The following is a 20,231-nucleotide window of genomic DNA, read 5'->3' as shown; positions in this document are numbered from 1 at the left end:
TGCAGCTGCTGCGACGACCTCAGCTAACGGCGAACGGGCTTCAACTGATTTCGCCGTTTTGACAATGGCGATTGTCTCTCCCAAAATTCGAATTTCGAACTTCGTAACAAATTCGCAGCAAAGAATGAGTTGTATTACATCAAGAGCTTTTTCTCTTCTAACTTGTAATAAGTCGATTGGGATCAATCTTCAAATATCCTGTTAGAGCTATAAATTTTTGGCGATTTAGGAAATGTTTATACTCTATCCGATACAGGTATAAGAGTGTATATATATATATATATATATATGTGAATTCTAAAAAACATTAATTAAAATGTTTCGTTCATTACATAAACCTGTACTTTTAGGTAATTTATTGTTATGAAATTATTAAGCTAAATATATATGCTTACAGGCTAGATCGTTTGTGGTCTGGTCATGTTAATCCTACTAACTTATGGATACAATGCCGTTAATGCACTTTCACTTACAAGAACTAGTTGTTAAAGAAAATCTAAGCAAGAAAACTCTGTATGTGTGTGTGTGTGTGTGTGTGTGTGTGTGTACAGCACTTAGGCCAGAAGCTGAAATTTACAATTGTCAGTGTAATGTTTTGTTCAGTGTAAATAATCAAAGATTCTCTATAATTTTGTACAAGTTGCTAATTAAAAAATTACATTTTCTTTTTGTCCATTTTGACCGCCAGACATTGGATTTTGATTGCTGCTTGTTTTGATGGTGTATTGATTTGTTTTTTATTTCTTGCAGTGTACGAGCTTAAGATGCCCTGGCGAGGGCTTTGACAATGCCAATGTGAGAAACATTGAGTACACTTAAAAATAGGTGTATCAAAATAATATAATATATATATATATAATGTTCTACGTATACACAAAGGTTTGTATGTGGTGTTTAGCTCATATGATATGATTATTAGCTTTGGAACAAGCCCTTGCCGGGGCGCGCATAAAACCGATCTTAAGAACTATTGGATAAATTATAAAAAAAAATGAAAAACAAATTTACTAAAAAATAATAGATTAGTGTAAACGCTTAACGTGTATGTTAGATGTGAGAAATGAGCACAATTTGAATTTTATTGTGTCTTAGAAACAAACGTTGAGGCGACACATTTAAACAATTGCACGCCAAGAATGGCGTCTTCTCTTCTCTTTCTTTTTTTTTCTGATTTATCTGTATATAATGTTCAAGCTATTGTTTTTGATAGTTGTGTTGAAGTTGTTTGATGTTGTTGCAGCGGGAGCGGGGGTTTCGCGGCACCGATTATTTGACAAAGGCCTCGGGTGGTATTTTATTCTCCTTGAATAGTTTCTCGAACACAAAGGCGGCATGATTGAAATCCCAATTCGTTTCCTCCAGGCATCTACAATACAAATATTTATATATTTTTTATAATTTATAATATATTATATGGATGTCAAGGGGCTGGCTACTCACTTGCGACTCCAGTCCAGATTCATTTGACTCTGTGCACTCATAGCCTGCACCATTTGCATTTTTGTGGAATCATTGAGTGCGGCTGTGCTGCCAGCAGTCGGGCTGGCCATGTTGGCGGTTGGCGGCGACAACAAGGCAACGGCGCCGCCAGCCACGGGCTGACCCTGTTGAAGGCGGTTCTGTACCGAGTTATCGGCAATGGACGAGCTGATTGGTGCCAGGCTGACAGCGCCCGGCGCTGGCTGATGCTGCGAACGCTTAAATTCGCGCGTCTGCTCCGCCGTGGCGCTGGTTATGAAAATTGTCTCGTTGCGAATGCAAAAGCCAGAGTTTTGCGGCACCACCACAAATGTGCGCACAAAGTGACGCAGCTCGTAGGCCTGCATAGAGCTGGGAGTCGAGCTGCCAGTATCGCCGGTCAGCTCTTTGAATAGTCCCGTCACGGTGAACACCATCATCTGGGGCTGCAAACATTAATAGTTGGGCATGTGTTATGGTGTTGCAATTGCTAATGCTGCTGCTGCTGCTTACATTATATATTGTCAGATCGACGGTGAAAGTGCGACGCTCGTGCAATGTGCGTGGCCACTCGTCCAAGGTCGATACGCAGGCCAATCGGCCGCTCTTTAGAAGGCGTGTACGCAAATCTTCCCGCTCGGTGCTAACAATGCGGCGCAGATTGCGATTGAATTTCCAGAAGCTGTTTAGCCTGCAAGCATTACGATCAAGTAGTTTATTTGCGGTTGGACTGTTGAAACGAGGCTAAGCGCATATTTACCTGCCCGCCTGGCTGACCGAGGGCATTGACATTGAGAGCAGGGCATGCTCATGGTATGCATCTAACAGTGGCTGGCGATTATCCGAGTCGAATATGTTGAAGTATTGATCCAAAAACTGGCGAACCACCTCAGCGCCGGCGCTGTCACACAAAAAGGATGCCTTTGCCGGTGGCAGGACGGCTGATTCGTTCAAATCGAAATGCACCTGTGGCGGCAATGCTTCCCCATCCTAAATTATAATTGTTATTATTATTAGTGAGACTTTAAGCAGTGTCTGGCTTCTTGAAATCTTCAACTTACCAGTTTCAAAATTTTGGGAAACTTGCGACGTACTTCGCTGTAAATAGTTTGCAGTTGGATATGCGTCCGTTTTTTGTTGTGGCATTAGTATTGTGCAGTTGGCATACACACACACGCGCATGCATACATATATATGTGCGACACACACACACACACACACACACACACACATCACACATCACACACACACACACATGCATACATATGCACGTATATTTGTTAAATATGTTAAGCTATCGCACACACATATGTATGCATATTTGTGTGGCTGTTGCAGTTGCATCATGTTGCATTGTCATTTCGAATTGCATTTGCTCCTGCCTCGCCACACTTTCTCATTATCGATACTTTTTAATTAATTTATACTTATGGCATATTGTTTTTTGCAACTATTGAACAAGCAGATGCATCTGGTTTATGCCAGCGACTGCTTTGCGCTTGCGGCTGGGCAATTTTCGCAGCGACTGATACATTTTCAGGAGAGCCAAACTTTTAGGCAGCAAATTTTGTTTTTTTTTCTATTTGTAATTTTTTTTTTATTTTAGTATTTTTTGTATTTTTTTTTTTTTTATTTTATTTTTTATTTTTATTTTTTTTTTTGTTCATTTTTTCTGACACCCAAAAGCGTAGGACAAAAGCTCGCTGCATCCGATCAGTTTTGTCAGTTTGTCTTTGATATCGTTTCGTGTTTTTGTGCATATTTCGTCGTTGTCGTCTGCGCGTAGCATCCGCAGGCAAAGCACACGCCCACCGCCAATCAATACACAAATGAAAGGCTTGCATAAAAACGCAGTCGACAAGCTTTTATCGGAGCCGCCAGCGCCAGCGAGTGTTGTAAAGTCGTGTTATTCTTTTATTATTATTTTTTTTTTTTTTCTTTTTTGTTTTTGGGGCGGGAATGTGTTGCAGTCTGAACGTCTGAGGGGTTGGGGGTCAGTGTGTTTGTCTGCTGGGCGCGCGCACTCCACCGTTAAATGAAGCCGACGATATTGACGCTGCCGCTAACCGCAAGTGCAACAACAGCAACACAACAGCGCAGCGCAATTAGAAATTTGCAAATGGCAACAGCTCACAATGGAGTCGGCCGAGCGCGCGTGCGTGTGTTTGCAATGCGTGCGTTTGCGGTGCGCGCGCATGCGTCTGTGCGTTTACGTGGGTTGCTTTGTTTGGATTTATGTTTGATGCGCTTGTCCGTCACATAAGATAACAGGACATCCAAACGCAGCTGCATGCTTGCCTACATACTGGAAATGCCAGTGCGTAGTTAAGTCAGTCAGTCAGTCTGTCTGTATGTGTGTGTGTGTGCGTGTGTGTATGTGTGTGTCTGTGTATGTGCGTATGCAGTCTGTTCGGAGTTACCATATCGTCGAATTGACAGTCAGTGTTGTGTTTGCTTTTCAGATGCATTTCGAATTTTGCCTGTATTTTTTCTTTTCATTGGGTTTTCTTTTTTTTTCTTTCATTGTATTTTATTATTTTTTTCTCTTTTCTATTTTGTTTTTTCTTCTTCTTCTTCTTCTTTTTTTTTTTGATTTTATTTTCTTGTTTTTCTGTTTACTGTCAAAAGCTTGGTTCCGCCTTAGTTGCTTCTATCATAAAAACGGCAACAACAATTTTAAATTAGTTTTCCCATGCCAACCGATGCATTTGCTTACTAAAAATGCCTGAAAATTGAAGCAGCGAGGAGTACGGACAATTGCAGTTTCCAAATTACAGTTGCAACAGCTGAACACAGCAAATCACAATAGGAAAATAGGATTAACTAAGAACAAGGCATTTGTCGATGGGATACGAGATCCACAACAGTTTTGACAATCTCTCTAGCCCAGTTCCCACGTTGATGATTCGCTGTCTGCGCTGCCACATCCTCTAGAATGCAGAAGGAACAAGGAAATCACACCATAGTATACCTGACAAAATGCTGAGGATCCTTATAACGTAAACGGCACGGATTATTGCGCAAGACCAGCTCCACAATTGGCAAATTGCGAAAGACCAAAAGATGGGCCAACGAAGGCAGCTATTATCAAAGACCAGAAGACAGACAAATCATTGAATTTCAAGACAAACAATTTGAATACTAATAACGCACCTTGTTATCACCCAAATAAAGTATCTTGAGATGAGGCAAACGCTTGTCGGCGCCCTTGAACGATTCCATGGTGGACATGTTGTTATCATTGAGATTGATGGCCTCCAGATCGGGAATATTATCGCAAATGATGTCCAGCGCTGTAGTCATAACGTTAACACGAAACAGCGGGCAAAAGATGGGCTTCAGATCGGGATCGGCATGAAAGCGGGACAGATCTAGCGCCTTGGTTTGTACATTATAACGCTTGGCCATGACGACCTTCATCTTTGCCTTGAACTCCTCATCGATGGTCACCAATGGGACACCGCTGCGCACACGTGGCATCAGCCGAAAGCCATCCGGCAGCTGTGCATGCCGCCCCAGCTGCTGTATACGCTCGGCCACCTCAAAGTCATCCGTAAAGAAGACGGCACAATGGCGCTCCGACCGCCAATACTGCGGTACAAACACATGCGGTGACATTGCCGCCAACAAGGCACGCAACAGCGTCTCCTTTTCATAGATCTGGCCATTGTGTATCTGTATTATCCATTCGTCAGTAGACATGCGAACAAAAAAACGTAGGATATGTCGCTGATTAAACACAAATTCAAGTATAATTTAAAACTAATTGATTGGCGACTTTTAGAGATTTGCTATAAAGAACTTCTCTGCCATCATAGGAACGCGCCAGCAATACATTTCCCACACTTGCAGCTGGCATTTGCTCTTCCTCCGACTCAGTATCGACTTTCGTTAGAAAGTTTCTGTAGAATTTGCAACTTCTTGTTGCTTAGCCTATGCGTCATCCGTGATCAATCAGTCAGTCAGTCAGTCAATCCCTCAGACAGGACAAACTCTCTTATTGAGATTATTGTAGCTATTCCAAAATAAATGAGTCAATTGTTCGATAGCTGAAAAACTGAAATGCGCTTATTTTACAAATTGAACTTTTCCAGTTATCGGCTCGTTTGTTTTGGTCGCATATTTTTTGGGCTTTATATTTCTGTTGCGATTGTGTTTATTGCATTTCCGTTGCTCATTAAACGCTACACTCCCAATTACCCAATATTTGCATACCAATTCGAAACGATTTTGACTCGGTGACTGGCCTGGGGCCTCTTTGTGTTTTAATTACTTTTGGGTGCGCTTATCTTCAAGTGTCTATGATTTAATTATGAGCATTCTGATTATGATTATGACGCACAGGCACACACACACACACACACACACACATACACACACATACATCCACCCCCACCAAGCACACTCACACACACACACACACACACATACACATTAGTTTTTCCTATGTAGAACTGTGTTCACGAACTAAAAAAAAGCGGATTTCAAGTGCCTTTAGCTTTCTTCCATTGTGGGTATATTTAGATTTGTCTAGAATCTCAATTCGCTTCCTTAGTGCAGAGGATAATTCTTTAACTAAGTTGAACTAAGCTCAAACTAGATCACATACCGTTATTATGTACTCTATATACTACGTACGTATTTGTGTCACACTCATTCTGGCGATGAATCCGTTGTGCTCATTAGATAAAAAAAAAGGTGAGTGCTCCAGTTGAGTGTGATCGGCTAGTAAATACTCTGTAACATATAATACTCTGCACATCACAGATATAATATAAGTATATGCCTAATCAACTCGTCCCGATCAGGTATGTTAATAGATTGGATCTGGGTCTGGTCAACTGCAATATACCCGTTCCCCCATATTGAATGGGCACAGGGTATACAATAAATAAAAAGAAGATGGGCATAGCTATGACCACTTACTACTCGGTCCCATTCATTTTCATTTTGCTGCGCATTTATGCGATAAATTTATTTATTATGAGGCATTAGTGTTTGTTTACTATGTTTACCACTGATTATGCCATTCGGACAGTGTCGATAGACACTCTAGCCAATCTGCTATTTTGCCTGCCCTCATTTGGGCGTAGCTTAAAATCCTTAAAATTTTTCAATCAAAGAGCTTAGCGTTAAGTTTTGCTAGCCGTTTATATGCAGTTGGGTATATCTGTTATCTGTTTGTTGGGCGGGCTGGGCTCTTGAGTTGTTTGATAAGCCTCAAATGAATATGTTAAGGTACTTGAGCACCTACTGAATTAGTCATTGAATTAGCTTGTTATATAGAATTTAATTAAACAATTGTGAATCTTTAATAAATATTTGTAAGACATACTGGCTGGCTGTTTACGCTCAAAGAATAGATCAGATATGAGAGACCGAAACGGTTCTATGAAACATTTGCTAAAAAAAAGAATCATGACTCCAATGGGAAATTAGTTGAGCTGCGACGACGACTGCGACGACTGAGATTGAGAGAGGATGAATGGGTGGATGGGTGGTTGGATGGGTGGTCGGTTGATTGGGTGTATTGGCGAGTGAATGAGTGCGTACATGGGCTGGTTAGTATGAATCTATGAGTATATAAATGCCGCTTTTGTGTACAACAATGAGAAATACGAGCGCACACCGAGACACATGTATTTCCAGAATTGATATGACTGATGACGCCGACGCGTCAACTGCGACGCCGACGCTGATGGGGACTGCGACTGCGACTGCTACTGCGACGTAGCGTCAACGGCAACGGCAACTGGGCTGGCTAACAAGCGCGCACCGGCAAACGCAGCGCCATTCGTTAACAGCCGTGCGAGGTTAAAGCAACAACACGGCAACCCACCCACAATTCACAAAAAAAAAAAAAAAAAAAAAAACAAACAAAAACACACACACACCCACACACACACACACACACACAACAAAACAGAAACAAAATGGGCAGCTGTTGCTCAAAGGATTTGGATGATAAGCGCTCCTGGAGTCCCGAGGAGACCAAAAATGGCGTAAGTCCATGGCAAAGCATTTAAACTTCATGTTAAACCAAACACTTGCGAATTCGTACACAGAGCACCACATCGACTATCATAGCACAGCCCATGGATGATGTGGGCAGCACGGGTGTTTTTACGTTAACGCGCACCACAACAACAACGACAACAACAACAACAAAACAGCAGCAGCAACAGCAACAGCAACAACAACATCAAGAACAACAGCAACACATAACAGCAAATGCAGTTGATCCTGATGCAGATCCTGAGGCTAAGCAGTAGCCACAAGCTGCAACACTTCAAAAGCTCTTAATTCAAATTGCCTTCTCTTTTTTTTTTTTTTACCTAATTCCATAATTTTGTTAACTAAGCATATATGTACATACATATATACATATACACATATACTATATATATAAATAATATTTTTTTTTAAAACATTTGTGACATGTGTGTTTGCTTGACAAGAGGCAGAGCCAGAGCCAGAGCCAGTGCGTGCGAGTGTGTGTCTGTGAATATATTTACAGTGATGAATACGTTGTACTGTTATTATTATGCTCAAAGAGAGTTAAAACGCGTAATAAACATTTAACTGTAAGCGTGTTTTTCGTTTTGCCTAGAAACCTTTTGAAAAAAAAACAAACGAAATCCAAAACGAAATTGGGCTAGGAATCGAACCGAAACTTGCCGGCGCGATAAGAGCCGTTACCCTGCTGCCCACCCACCGACCAACCGCCCAACAAAGCTCAGCTGCACACGCATTCGCACATTGCTAGTCGATGACATCAGGGTCTGATGCCGCCTGTTGATGCACAGAGAACAAAATCAAAAGAGCAAATAGAAGAGAGCGGGAGAGCGCAGGAAATAGCCATGCCCATGCACACCCACACACGCACACACGCACACATGCAAGGTAAAACACACACATGCAGTGGCTTTGGGCTTATTCTGGACGCTTCGTGACTCAGTTTCTTATGAGTTTCTGTGCCAATACTCGCATTGGGATTTTTCGCGCAAATGGTTTTGGCCTAGAGCAAAACACAAAACACAAATACATTTAACAAATAAATAAAATGGTGACTAAGCCGCCACCTTGCACGTGCGTTCTGTTATAAATGCACTTGCTGTTGCTCTCACTGCACTCATTAACAATAAAAATAACAATTATAATACTAACAAAAACAATGCCAAATCGAAGTCGAAATGCTGTCGTCTCAACGTCAGCTACATCCCCATAGCTTGCATTCGCATATTTACATATTATATTAATTAACCAATGTTAGATGTAAAACATGTACTGCCAGTTAGTATGCAAATGGTGAACCAGTAATTGGAAATTCTATAAATTTATATTTGTATATAATTGAATCAATCTTATAGTACAAAGATTCCTCTTTGTTCAATCAAAAGCACATGATTTATATTTCAAATCAAATGCGCACTTATTGCGCAAAAATGTTTCAAAATGTTTGCAGATGTCAAAAAAAAAAAATCAAGCAGAACACAAATTTATCTATTTTTTGTACATAAACAGAATTTAAATAGACTACATATACTTATGAATTTATTAAAATTAATATTTGAAATGGTTAAAGCCGTTTACTTTTTGTATTGCCGCGTTGCCATCTAACTAAAAACCGGCTTGCATGTCATGCATGTCGTAGCGTATCATTAAAAAAACCTCAGCCCGAATGCATGCAACAAATTCGTTTTCGAATTGAAAAACGACTAAATGCGTTGCGTTAAACTTATAAAAAAAAAAAAAAGAGAAGCACACTAAAGATAAGATTGTACAAAAAATTATTACATATGGGTATTATATATATATATATATATAAGTATATATTTGTGAGTACAAGATTAGATGAGAGCAAAGAATTTGCCAACATATCTACGTGTGCATTTATAAATGTGTGTATTACTGTGCGTATTTATTTATGTACATTTGAGCAAATGCAGAATATACAATGTCCACATATAGAACAGAAATTTTGTATTAGTAAATCAAGCAAGAAAATAAAAAACACAAACCGAACCAAACCAAACTAAACGACGCAGAAAAGGCAATTAAAGAAAATGCAAAACGAGGGAACGACATGCATACATGTGTATGCATATACATATCAACGTACATGTATACGCATTTATATAGATAAAACAATTTGAACATCAACAAGAACGACCCTAAAGTCAAACGAGGAACAAGCCACACACAAAACCGAACCATGGATCGTCGATTGTGAACGGGTTGCGAGGGGCGGGGTTAGCTGGGCAAATGATAGAAAACAGAAATTGGAGCGCACCGCCGCCCCCGCCGATTGTTAGGGTCCCGGGTCCGGCCCGGCACGGCCCCGGCCTCGGTCTCGGTCTCGGCGCGATCAGCAGACGGCAGCAAATGTTAAGTTTGTGTGCGGTTGTCAGTGCAAACGCGACCCTCCGACAAGTAGGCAGCCAGACGGATCAGCAAACGCGCACCAAAGAATCAAATCAAATCACAACAAATTAATCATCTGCAGACCAAAAGTGATCATGCAATTTAGCGGATGCCTGGCCATGGTGCTCCTGGCTTCCATAGCCGTATCTACGCCTTTGCCCATGGCCAATGAGGATGAGCTCGTGGCTCTGGACTCTGTTGAGCAGGTCGAACAGCCGCAGGATATGCGGCATATCTTGAAAATAGCGCCCAAACAGTCAGACACCGAGTTGGTTGAGGAGCGGACTGGCGTCTACGATACCATAGTCGAGGAGCTGCGCGCCGCCGGCGTACAAACGTCGGAACAGAAGCCATTGCAAACGCTCAGCTACAAGGAGCTGGCTCGTCTGCTGGCTCTGTGGCACATGACGCAGGGCCGCAACTTCTACGAGGCCGAAGGAGAACATGCCCGTGATGCGGAACAGTTCGTAGCAGCAGCCACAACACGGCCCATTTCAAGCTAGGCCAGCGATTCATCCATTTCGTATGTTGTTTATGACGAACTTTATTACCAAGCTGTATCCATGGTTCATGTAAAATGTGATGCACTTATTAAAACAATAAAAAAAAAAAAAAAAAAAAAAAACAAATTAAATAAATTAATATTGTGCTTTTATGCCTGTGTACGTTGCTTGCCCGCCCCCGTTCCCGCACCCGCCACCGACGCTGGTAATGTGTCCTGCCAGTCCGGCGGGGGTGCCGTAGGCTTCTGCTCCTTAATGCTGCTGCTGGTGCTGCTTCTTTGGCTGCAGCTGCTGGTGTTGGTCACGACAACACGCGGCATTTGGCGGCGTTGCAAACGCTTGGCGATAGGCGGCACAAAGAGATCGTGCTTGATTAGTGTGCAGTCCGCATCCTGATAAATGTGACGATTGCTGTCCCAGTTGAAAGCCGCAAACAAGGAGGACAACAGCCAGCCGCCGAAGAAAGCAATGAGAAAACCCAGTGGGGCATACCACATGTAGCTGATGCGGTAAAGGTAGAAATATGACGACTCCGGTTCAGGGTCCGCAGCAGCTGTGAATTGTGCATCCGTTTGCAGCAGTATGTCGCGGGCAAAGCTGCGTTGAGCGGGGCAGCCAGCAGTAGACATGTCCAGGCTGGGTATCGGCGGTCTCGGCTGACCGAAGCCAATCCAGAAGGATGCGGCTAGCGATAATAACAGACCGCCAATGGCGCCCTTCTGATTTGCCGACGTCACGTACATGCCCAGCGTGAAGAGACCCAGCAGTGGACCGCCAATGATGCCGAAGATGGACAGCGCCGCCTGCAGCAGTCCGCCAATGGAGCCAGCCAAGAAAGCCATGCCCACACAAAGTGCGCCATAGAAGACAGATAAGAGCTTTGAGTACCACATGGTCTGGCGATCGTCGAGCGAGCGTTTCGTGCAGCCAAGCATTAGCGGCTTTAGGTAATCCTCCAGCGTGACTGCAGCCAGAGAGCTGATGGCCGTGCTGATGGTCGACAGGCTGGCACAAAAGATGCCGGATACAAAGAGGCCAGCTAGGCCCTCATAGCCACCCATGGTGTCTACGACAAACAGCGGCATAATCTGATCCCGAGAACTGACACGACCCGCCAGCAACGGATCACAGTCCCGATAATACCAATAGATGCACAGGCCCGATAGGCAAGTGCTGATGCTAAGCAGGCACAGAATGGGCAAACACCACCAGAGAGCGGCACGAGCAGAGCGCAAATTGCGTACGGCCAGCAGGCGTTGCACCTGCGCCTGGTTCACACCATAGATGGCCAGATAGGTGGCGGAGCCGCCCAGGACCTGCGTAAACCAGGTATGCCGTGTAGTTGGATCAATGCTAAAGTTATTAAATTCGATACGTCCATTCTCCAATGCCGTACGCCAGATGACACCGAAACTGCCAGCCTTGATCCATGCACAGATGATGACACTGAAAACGGCAACAAACATCAGGATCGACTGGTATATGTCTGTCATGAGCACCGCCTTCATGCCACCCAATGTGGCATAAATGGTGCAGACCACACCAACAATTATCACCGAGAAGATCTGATTCAGGCCAGTGACTGCCTCCAGCGCCAGTGCCGGGGCATACACCACAATGCCCATGTAGAGTATCATCTGTATCGAAAAGGCCAGCGAGGCGGCCAAGCGGGTGCCATAGCCAAAGCGCAGCTCCAGATACTCGTAAACGCTGGCTGTTTTCAGGCGATAAAATACCGGCAGTATCAGATAGGCGGCAATGGGCGTTGATACCACATAGGAGAGATTGATGATGACGAACATGGTGCCATACTGATACATCTCCATGGAAACGCCAAGTATTGTAACAGCCGACATGAAGCTGGCCATTAAACTGAATGCAACTGGCGTAACGCCCATGGAGCGATCAGCCAGAAAATATTCCGTTGTGTTGCTCTGTTTGTTGCCCACGAAGCGATAATAGATCCCGATTACAATGGAGATGATCAGGACCACCGCCAGGATGGCATAGTCCCAGGCTCCAAGAGTGGCCATTATAACAGCTACTCTTTTTTTTCGACGGGTTGGCAGCACGATTACAGGCGAGATAGAGAGAGAGAGAGAGAGAGAGAGATAGAGAGAGCGATGCGCGCGTTTCCTCGTTTCACAACACTGCAGATCGTCACCGTATTAATGGGGCGTGCACAATTCTGTTAATTTCCTTGCCCTTTAATCGACAGACAACTAATATTTGCTTTTTGATAAGCGCCGGCGATAATACCCAACAATATCAAATACATGTAGCAGTAGCAGCTGCAAGTCCAACTTGCTCTCGAGATTCTGCTGGCGCTGGCGAATACGCGCGCGTCTTTAACGTTTGCCGGCCGTCAATGAAATGACCCAAATACCCAGCCAACGAGTGCACAATAAACCAAAACTACACGGCTTTAGCGGCTAAAAGGAAACCGCGCTGCGCTGCCAATTTTTATAGCTTCATCGGGCCGCCGCTGAGAGATAGCAGCTTAGCTGGCGACAATACTCATTACCAGCACTTGGGACACACGCTGTGACCGATGCGGTACAGTGGACTCTGGCACCACGATCAGACATTAGCATGAGGACAATGCTCACAACTAATTCAACTATTTAGCAGACGCATATAATAAAATCCGTATATATATATGAATGGTAACTTTAACATGAATATTAACGTTAATGTTATTATTAAATACCAGCTTGCAAAGCTACTATCGAGCTTCAAATCCACGCTAGCATATAAACGTTGATAGATCCACTTTAAATGCTATTTATAATGCGAACAAGGTCGTTAGAGGTAGTTAAGAGGCTGTTGCTTGTAACCATATTTTGTATAAATAGATAACATAAAGAGTGTGTCATTTTAACAGTGTCACTTTAACATATATGTTACTAGCCGTTAAACACACAGCTTCAACCTGTCCAAAATTTCTCATGAAAACCCAAGCAAAACGTAGGAGATGCACTGTCGCCCACATACATATATAGTATGTAATCAATTGCTTGTGTAGACTGTAATTATTATGCTGGTATAGATCTATTCTTATACTGTTTACTTAACGAATTTTACGATTCAGCTGAATTAATAAACTCAAAAACTGTTGCCAGCCTGCACTAGATGTAATCAATCGCTTGAATAACTTTGTCATGCATTGAAGTTGGCCTCTTTGATCCCTACAGGGTATTTTAGTTAAATCACGTGAGCACATTTGTATTTATGCTATCTAGGCTCTCGGAAAAACCTAGCACCATTGCTAGGTAAAGAAATTTCGACACAGTCACTTTGTTTTATTGCTGCCAATTAAATGATAATACATAATTGAAATGGAAACAGTCCGTTTAAGGCACTATAACTATAGTGTAATACGAGTTCTGTGCCAAGAATAAATGTGATTTTAAGTTTTATTAATATTAATGCCAAAGTCTTGGGGTTTATCGCACAGACTGTTGTATATCTATATAGACGCCAGGAACAGATGACTGTAGTATGTGCTTTCTACATGACGATAAACGTGTACGCTATGCGATAAGCGAACGAAAGGTAAACTGTGCTAAACAAATTACAAGTAGACCTTAAGACACTCTGTTTCTGGTAAATAACTGCCGCAGACACTTTTTTGTTTGAGCATACGTAACATATATGAGAAAAATAAACATAATAATGTCCATACATATTATCCTTGACATTTCATCTTAAGTGTCAAATCCTTTATGGACAGGACAATAATAATGTCGATAGTAAAACCCAAACAAGCCCAAGATTCGACTAAATTGTTTTGCTATACAAAGATAGAATTTTAACAAATGCAATCAGTTTAACTCTTGCATTCAAGGAGATTGTAATATACCCAATTTACGCTTGCAAAAATTATTGTCGCTTGCACGAAATTGGTAGCAGATTGCATGATAAAACTTTGACTTAATGAAATATATATAGATATATAATCTTATAATCTTAAGCCGTATTAACAGCCAAGTCAAATCTAAGCAAACTGTTCTAGCAATTGTTGGCTGTTTTAATCCAAAAGGAAAAGATTGGAACCATCAAATTAACTATCTAGATATATGTAGAGCGTGTGCAATCGAAAGGATACCTCTTCCTTGAATGTTACCGCACAGCTCTACATTAATTCCACGAGTATTATTTTGCAAAAACGCTGGGAATATGTACAGGCTAATGGTCGGTGCCCGTTTTAGGAGCATTCACTGTATTGGTTTAGTGTACACTATTTGAAATGGCTTATTTAAAGACGGACTTACCGTCACTTGGTACCAGCCAGCTCCATTGGGCACCAGTTTGCCAAATTTGCCGCGTGGAATGGGTGAACCGCGACGTCGAGAACTGGGACGGTCCTGAAAACAAAAACAAAAGGTTATTAGGCGCATTGAATGAGCAGAAAGACCGGGCTAAACATACCTTTATGGTTGTTATCATTTCGCTCATGTCATCATCCTCATCCCAACGACGCACATCCTGCAGCCGCAGCTTGACATCGCTTTTGTGCGGGAACTGTGAGGTCTTGAAGCTGACGCGACGCTTGTTGCGATCCTTGCGGCGTTGGTGGTCGTCAGCATCTGCAATTGAGCCAAGATTGAGTGAGTAATTAATGTCTGAACTAATGCCAGACAGCCTACCATCGTAGTCTTTTAGGGCAGAGAAGCGGGATCCTCCACCGCCGCCGCCAGCACTGCCGCTGCCGCTGCCATTGCCAACATTGTTGTTGTTGTAACGTGGCCCGCCGCCGCCGCCGCCGCGCTTAGGCATTGCTCACACGCACACGGAACAGGAGTTAAGGGAATGGCACCAACCGCAGAAATGATAAACAAGGTCTTCTGGGTGCGCGCACACGTTGCAATTGTTGTTGTAATTGTTAAATCGTTTATATTCCGACAAAATGGGCAAATGCGCAAAAATGCACTGCCACAATAACAAAACTACCACAGATATTGTGTACAATATATTTACAAGACGTCGCAAGCAACTGAGATGCACGACAAAATATTTAAAGAGCGCGAATTTGCAACGCAATTTTATGAAATTCTCAGACTTTATGTATTTGTATTTGTGTAGATGACAGATGTCATGACAATGGCGTGCTGGTGTTGTACAGCACTAACTGGTGCCTGACATACGTTTAGTGCTGTGCAATGCCAATGCAGCTTCATTCGATGTGGCAACGCTGTCAGCTAAAAACACAATAGCCAGACTTATAATTTGCTCATTTGGTTTTGAAAACATTATTGGCGTGGACCGGCTGAATTCTTTTCACATTAACATGTCGTCACAACGAAAGTGCCCATTCCATGCAACGATAGCCGAAACAGAGGCCAAGCTAGTGCAAAGTCTATGCGATGTACTGCAACGTTGCGCGAATCGGGCTCTCGAAAGTAATGGCACCTTCCGGGTCGGGCTCTCAGGTGCGTGTTTTTATATGCACATAAACACATGATATATGGTGTGTGCATGTATGTGTGAGAAGCTCAACTTGAGGTGACCTTGCGCCGCACACTTTCATTCACAAAGTCAGTCATTAAAGGTCATTCATGTATACGATCAACAGGTGGCTCGCTTGTGCAGCTCTTGACCCGTGCCCTAGTATCCAGTAATCTGAACACAAAATGTTGGAAATTCTTTTTCTGCGACGAACGCTATGTACCAGACGATCACAACGAATCCACCTTCTGGGCGTACAAAACACAAATGCTAACTCAACTACCCAATATTTCGGATAGTCAACTAATTAAGCCTAATACGACAATATCATTGGATAGCTGCGCCAGCGAATATGCGGCATGCATAAGAGACGAATTTGGTACAAGTTGTCCGGAGTTTGATTTGTTGCTTTTGGGCATGGGACCAGATGGACACACGTGCTCCTTGTTTCCAGAGCAACCGATTGCCCTGTCGGAAAGCAGACGTATTGTCATTCCGATACGTAATTCACCGAAGCCACCGCCAGAACGTATCACATTTACACTGCCGCTGATAAATAATGCCAAAGATGTAGTCTTTGTTGTAACAGGTGCCAGTAAATCTGATGTTGTTAAGGTATGAACAGCAATCGATTGGTAATAAAGTAATTAGCAGTTATATTTACTATTTATTCTATTACAGCGTGTTTTTGCAGACAAGGACAAAAACTTTCCCTCTGCTTGGGTAGAGCCCACACATGGGGACTTAACACTGATTGCAGACAAAGACGCAGGAGAAACATTTCTAAATTCAGCCTATCAATAATGCTAATTAACTATGTAAATTTGTATATAATAAAAAATGCTGATTTTCTTTGCACTAACTTTAGCAAACTTGCTTTTAAATGCGCGCGCCATGATGATTTTATGCAGCACTAACAATGCGTATGATGTTGCCACTGGATTGCGTTGAGGGTGCTGCCAGACCAGTGCAAAATTCCCATTCAAGTGAAAATGTAAAAAAAAAGAACACAAACATTTACAAACTACCCACAAAACGCAATGCCGCGACAATAATATCAAAAATATAATTGTAACAGACATATTAACGAACACCAACGCTGCTGCAATGCCTGACACCTACGGCCAATTCGATGCGGAACGCGTCTGTCGCGTGTGCCTGCGAGAGGTGGGCGAATTTTACTTCATCTACGATGAGGCGCCTGTGGAGCAGGGCGCGAACATCGCTCAGATACTTAACGAGTGCACGCGCTACACCTGTGAGCGTTACGACAAGATGCCGCATCATATGTGCGACACCTGCATTAAAGCCGCCTGTCAGGCATATCGTTTCAAGCAGGACGCAGAGAAGGCCTATCGCTCGCTTGTGGCCATACTGGGGCGCACACCCATTACCAAGCCAAACAGCAGTGATGTTTGCACACAGACGGAGCAGGTGCCGATGTTGCCGTGCGGCATCTGCAACGATAAATTTCTGAACATTCTTGAACTACGCGTGCATCGCAAACGGCAGCACATGCATATGGAGGAACTTAAGTGCAAGCTGTGCGACGAACAATTCCAGCAGCTGCGCCAGCTACGGAACCATCTCGTCATGCAGCATGATCAGCACTCGACTTCACCGTTGCTGCGTCGGCGTCTGGAATGTCGAGTCTGTCAACGCGCCTTCTCGCGACGTGATCATATGCTTCGCCATATGCGCTCTGTGCACGATGCGGATGGCCGGGGTCGGCTGGACCGGACGCTGGCCGAGAAGCAGGAAGTGCAATCTAAGGTGGCCTGGCGGCCCATCGATGAGGCGACCATGCATAGCGGTGATGAACTGGAGTCGGCTGCCGTTTTATTTAATGATCCTGATGATAATGAGAACGACAACAACGGGAGTGGCTATCAATGCCACACTAATCCCATATCAAGCAACGAGGAAGCTGAAGACGAAGATGTACATGCCGAGGCTAAACAGTCGCTCTGGCTGCACATTAAACCAGAGCCGGAGCCGGAACTTGAACACTGCCCGGAGACAATAGGGTCGCAAGTAAATCGCGACAAGCGCAGAAAAAGAGCAATTCTAAAGGTTGCAGCTCACACGGACACGGAGGATGAGAATGAGTGCGTAGACAAACAGAAAACTGCGGCTAGTGCATTAGTGGCTGAGGTAAAAGGTAAGTCAGTGTTCACGAACCGTTAGGTCATAAAGATCCCTAATTTTTCATTTCCTTATACAGAGGAGCCATTGGTTACCGGCGGTGAGCAGCAGTTGTCCATTAAGCAAGAGCGCCAACGCGTTGACAGCATTAAAGAGGACGAGGAATACGATATGGAGGCCGCAACAGCAGACATTTTGCACAGTGCAGATGAGGACGAAGACGGGGAAGAGTTCGGAAATGCGGAGAGTGACATTGATGAAGACGATGACGACGAAGATGGAGACGAACCGGATGACGAGCTGGAGACACAGTCCGTGCACAAATCAAAGCTGGCCCAGGTAGCCCAAGTGGAAATTGTGCGCGAGTATCTGCAGAAACCGGCAACTGGCAAGCAGCGACGTCGTCGACGCAAAAAACAAACTGAAGCGGAACCGAATCCCGAGAATCGCTGCGATATCTGCCTGCGTACCTTTTCCCGTCATTGCCATTTGCTGCGCCACAAGTTGTCGCATTTGGAAAAGAAGCCGCACAGCTGCCCGCATTGCCCCAAAGCATTTGCGCGCAGCGATCATTTAAAGGCGCACGTGCAGAGCCTGCACGGCAATAAGGAGCACAAATGCGTGCTATGCGATGCGGCGTTCGCCCGCCTCGATGCCCTCGAGCGGCACAAGATGAGCAAACACAATGGCGAGGGCCTGGACGCCAGCAGCGAGCTTAAGCTGCAAATGAACGAGCATACGTGCGAATACTGTGCCAAGCGATTCTCTAGCAAAACATATCTGCGCAAGCACACACTGCTCCATACTGAATTCCTCTATGCATGCAAGAGTTGCGACGAGACATTCAAGGAGCGCCAACAGTTGCGTAGCCACGAGAAGACACACACCGGCCAGCGTAATTTCCTCTGTTGCATTTGCGGCGACAGTTTTGCTCGCAACGACTATCTGCGCGTCCATATGCGAAGACACAATGGCGAGAAGCCATACAAGTGCCGTTATTGCGTCAAGGCGTTTCCACGCGCTACAGATCTTAAGGTACATGAACGGTAAGTGACCCAACTGCGTGACCTGATCCAAAATGCAGCCCATTTTGTTTTTTCAATTGTAATTTATATGCCATATTTTCAGCTATCACACGGGCACAAAACCCAACCTGTGCAACACGTGCGGCAAGAGCTTCCATCGCGCCTACAATCTCACCATACATATGCGCACCCATACAGGTGAGCGTCCCTACAAGTGCGACCAGTGCCACAAAAGTTTCAGCCAGAGCAATGACTTGAAAGCGCACATACGACGGCACACTGGAGAGCGCTACAAGTGTCCGCACTGTGATACTTACTTCCTGCAGCTATACCATATGCGCAACCATTGCCTCAGTGCCCACAACCAGCATATTGAGACCAAAACTGGTCGGCTGCAACGCACCGGCCTGCTGGACGAGCCCAATCATTCCCACCTGACCACTGTGGTAATGCCTCCTGCACGTTTTCAGCAAACAACGACACCAGATACGCATGCTATGGCCACCGTGACCACGCAATTGCCACCGCCGCCGTCGACTGTGGCTGCGACAATTGCCACGCCCATTCTACATTCGCCGGTCGCCTACAATACATCGTCGCCAGTATCGGTATCCGTTCCAGTGCCGGATGCAGCCGGATTTGTGGGTACGGCGGCTAACGCAACAGCTACTGCAACGGCACCCTTTGGTGCATTTAATATAGCGCCCGTTGTAATGGGTAGGTTTCATTAAATACATCCGCCAAGCAAACGCACCAACTAATGCCATCCCTTTCTATCTATCCTGTTCTCTCAGCGCATCTCATGTACAACCATGGGGGAAGTAGCCAGCAGAGCAATGCCAGCGGCAGCGAGGCGGGAAAATAACCGAAGTTTCCCTATGAAATTCGCAAGCCGATTATTCAGTTGCTATTCCAAACTAATCTTAAGTTGATCTTGTATATATGTACAATATTAAATCGCGCCTTAACAATGTGTATGTATATGGTAAAAATCGCTTAACAGCAACTTTCATTGTATTGCAAAAAAAAAAAAAAACAGTTAAATATACGTAGACTAAGCGATTTCTACTGTGTATCTAAGCATTGAGCAAACTATTTTCTACCAGTGAGATCGTTATAAAGTTCTGTAAGCCAGCAATACTAAATTATTAATTCTAATATAAAATATGCGTTAAGGTATATCAAATGTTCAAAGATTTGTTAACCTTAAATTGCAAACCCTTTGTTT

The 20,231-nt window shown here is 43.9% G+C and overlaps 6 protein-coding genes across 6 annotated transcripts; 4 read left to right on the top strand and 2 right to left on the bottom strand.

Annotated features, from left to right (window-relative positions):
• Positions 1-311: 311 nt before the first annotated feature.
• On the bottom strand, positions 312-15,485 carry sbr (small bristles). Its single transcript, XM_002055637.4, has 10 exons — positions 15,035-15,485; positions 14,817-14,974; positions 14,660-14,752; positions 4,612-5,133; positions 4,430-4,539; positions 2,520-2,556; positions 2,219-2,448; positions 1,972-2,149; positions 1,441-1,904; positions 312-1,366 (listed from the first exon to the last, which is right to left on the bottom strand). Exons 1-10 carry the CDS (start codon positions 15,162-15,164, stop codon positions 1,267-1,269), a joined length of 2,022 nt encoding a protein of 673 aa, XP_002055673.1. The 5' UTR covers positions 15,165-15,485; the 3' UTR covers positions 312-1,266.
• LOC6631404 (uncharacterized) lies at positions 7,267-8,046 on the top strand. The gene is made up of 2 exons (XM_002055638.4): positions 7,267-7,460; positions 7,524-8,046. The coding sequence occupies exons 1-2, from the start codon at positions 7,392-7,394 to the stop codon at positions 7,728-7,730; spliced, it is 276 nt and encodes a 91-aa protein (XP_002055674.1). The 5' UTR covers positions 7,267-7,391; the 3' UTR covers positions 7,731-8,046.
• On the top strand, positions 9,862-10,507 carry LOC6631437 (uncharacterized). The gene has a single exon (XM_002055639.4). It carries the CDS (start codon positions 9,978-9,980, stop codon positions 10,383-10,385), a length of 408 nt encoding a protein of 135 aa, XP_002055675.1. The 5' UTR covers positions 9,862-9,977; the 3' UTR covers positions 10,386-10,507.
• On the bottom strand, positions 10,050-14,653 carry LOC26531342 (putative sodium-dependent multivitamin transporter). Its single transcript, XM_015171315.3, has one exon. The coding sequence runs from the start codon at positions 12,416-12,418 to the stop codon at positions 10,535-10,537; it is 1,884 nt and encodes a 627-aa protein (XP_015026801.1). The 5' UTR covers positions 12,419-14,653; the 3' UTR covers positions 10,050-10,534.
• Positions 15,486-15,566: 81 nt separating the features above from the next.
• Pgls (6-phosphogluconolactonase) lies at positions 15,567-16,705 on the top strand. The gene is made up of 3 exons (XM_002055640.4): positions 15,567-15,817; positions 15,961-16,448; positions 16,515-16,705. The coding sequence occupies exons 1-3, from the start codon at positions 15,676-15,678 to the stop codon at positions 16,635-16,637; spliced, it is 753 nt and encodes a 250-aa protein (XP_002055676.1). The 5' UTR covers positions 15,567-15,675; the 3' UTR covers positions 16,638-16,705.
• Positions 16,706-16,803: 98 nt separating this feature from the next.
• On the top strand, positions 16,804-20,049 carry LOC6631439 (uncharacterized). Its single transcript, XM_002055641.4, has 4 exons — positions 16,804-17,994; positions 18,058-19,024; positions 19,107-19,720; positions 19,798-20,049. Exons 1-4 carry the CDS (start codon positions 16,941-16,943, stop codon positions 19,866-19,868), a joined length of 2,706 nt encoding a protein of 901 aa, XP_002055677.1. The 5' UTR covers positions 16,804-16,940; the 3' UTR covers positions 19,869-20,049.
• Positions 20,050-20,231: the final 182 nt, after the last annotated feature.

Source organism: Drosophila virilis, chromosome X (assembly GCF_030788295.1).
Source record: "Drosophila virilis strain 15010-1051.87 chromosome X, Dvir_AGI_RSII-ME, whole genome shotgun sequence".
NCBI lineage: Eukaryota > Metazoa > Arthropoda > Insecta > Diptera > Drosophilidae > Drosophila > Drosophila virilis.
This window is presented reverse-complemented; position numbering and strand designations above follow the sequence as displayed.

What these genes read in the sequence shown, in the direction of transcription:
- Pgls (XM_002055640.4), top strand. Translation starts at nt 15,676, where the DNA reads ATGTCGTCACAACGAAAGTGCCCATTCCATGCAACGATAGCCGAAACA. An exon ending in CTTCCGGGTCGGGCTCTCAG is followed by an intron (nt 15,818 to 15,960) that starts GTGCGTGTTTTT and finishes TACGATCAACAG; the next exon opens with GTGGCTCGCTTGTGCAGCTC. An exon ending in GTAAATCTGATGTTGTTAAG is followed by an intron (nt 16,449 to 16,514) that starts GTATGAACAGCA and finishes ATTCTATTACAG; the next exon opens with CGTGTTTTTGCAGACAAGGA.
- sbr (XM_002055637.4), bottom strand. Translation starts at nt 15,164, where the DNA reads ATGCCTAAGCGCGGCGGCGGCGGCGGCGGGCCACGTTACAACAACAAC. An exon ending in TTTATTTGGGTGATAACAAG is followed by an intron (nt 4,540 to 4,611) that starts GTGCGTTATTAG and finishes CTTTGATAATAG; the next exon opens with CTGCCTTCGTTGGCCCATCT. An exon ending in GATCCTCAGCATTTTGTCAG is followed by an intron (nt 2,557 to 4,429) that starts GTATACTATGGT and finishes AACTATTTACAG; the next exon opens with CGAAGTACGTCGCAAGTTTC.
- LOC6631439 (XM_002055641.4), top strand. Translation starts at nt 16,941, where the DNA reads ATGCCTGACACCTACGGCCAATTCGATGCGGAACGCGTCTGTCGCGTG. An exon ending in GATCTTAAGGTACATGAACG is followed by an intron (nt 19,025 to 19,106) that starts GTAAGTGACCCA and finishes CCATATTTTCAG; the next exon opens with CTATCACACGGGCACAAAAC. An exon ending in TATAGCGCCCGTTGTAATGG is followed by an intron (nt 19,721 to 19,797) that starts GTAGGTTTCATT and finishes CTGTTCTCTCAG; the next exon opens with CGCATCTCATGTACAACCAT.
- LOC6631404 (XM_002055638.4), top strand. Translation starts at nt 7,392, where the DNA reads ATGGGCAGCTGTTGCTCAAAGGATTTGGATGATAAGCGCTCCTGGAGT. An exon ending in CCGAGGAGACCAAAAATGGC is followed by an intron (nt 7,461 to 7,523) that starts GTAAGTCCATGG and finishes ATTCGTACACAG; the next exon opens with AGCACCACATCGACTATCAT.
- LOC26531342 (XM_015171315.3), bottom strand. Translation starts at nt 12,418, where the DNA reads ATGGCCACTCTTGGAGCCTGGGACTATGCCATCCTGGCGGTGGTCCTG.
- LOC6631437 (XM_002055639.4), top strand. Translation starts at nt 9,978, where the DNA reads ATGCAATTTAGCGGATGCCTGGCCATGGTGCTCCTGGCTTCCATAGCC.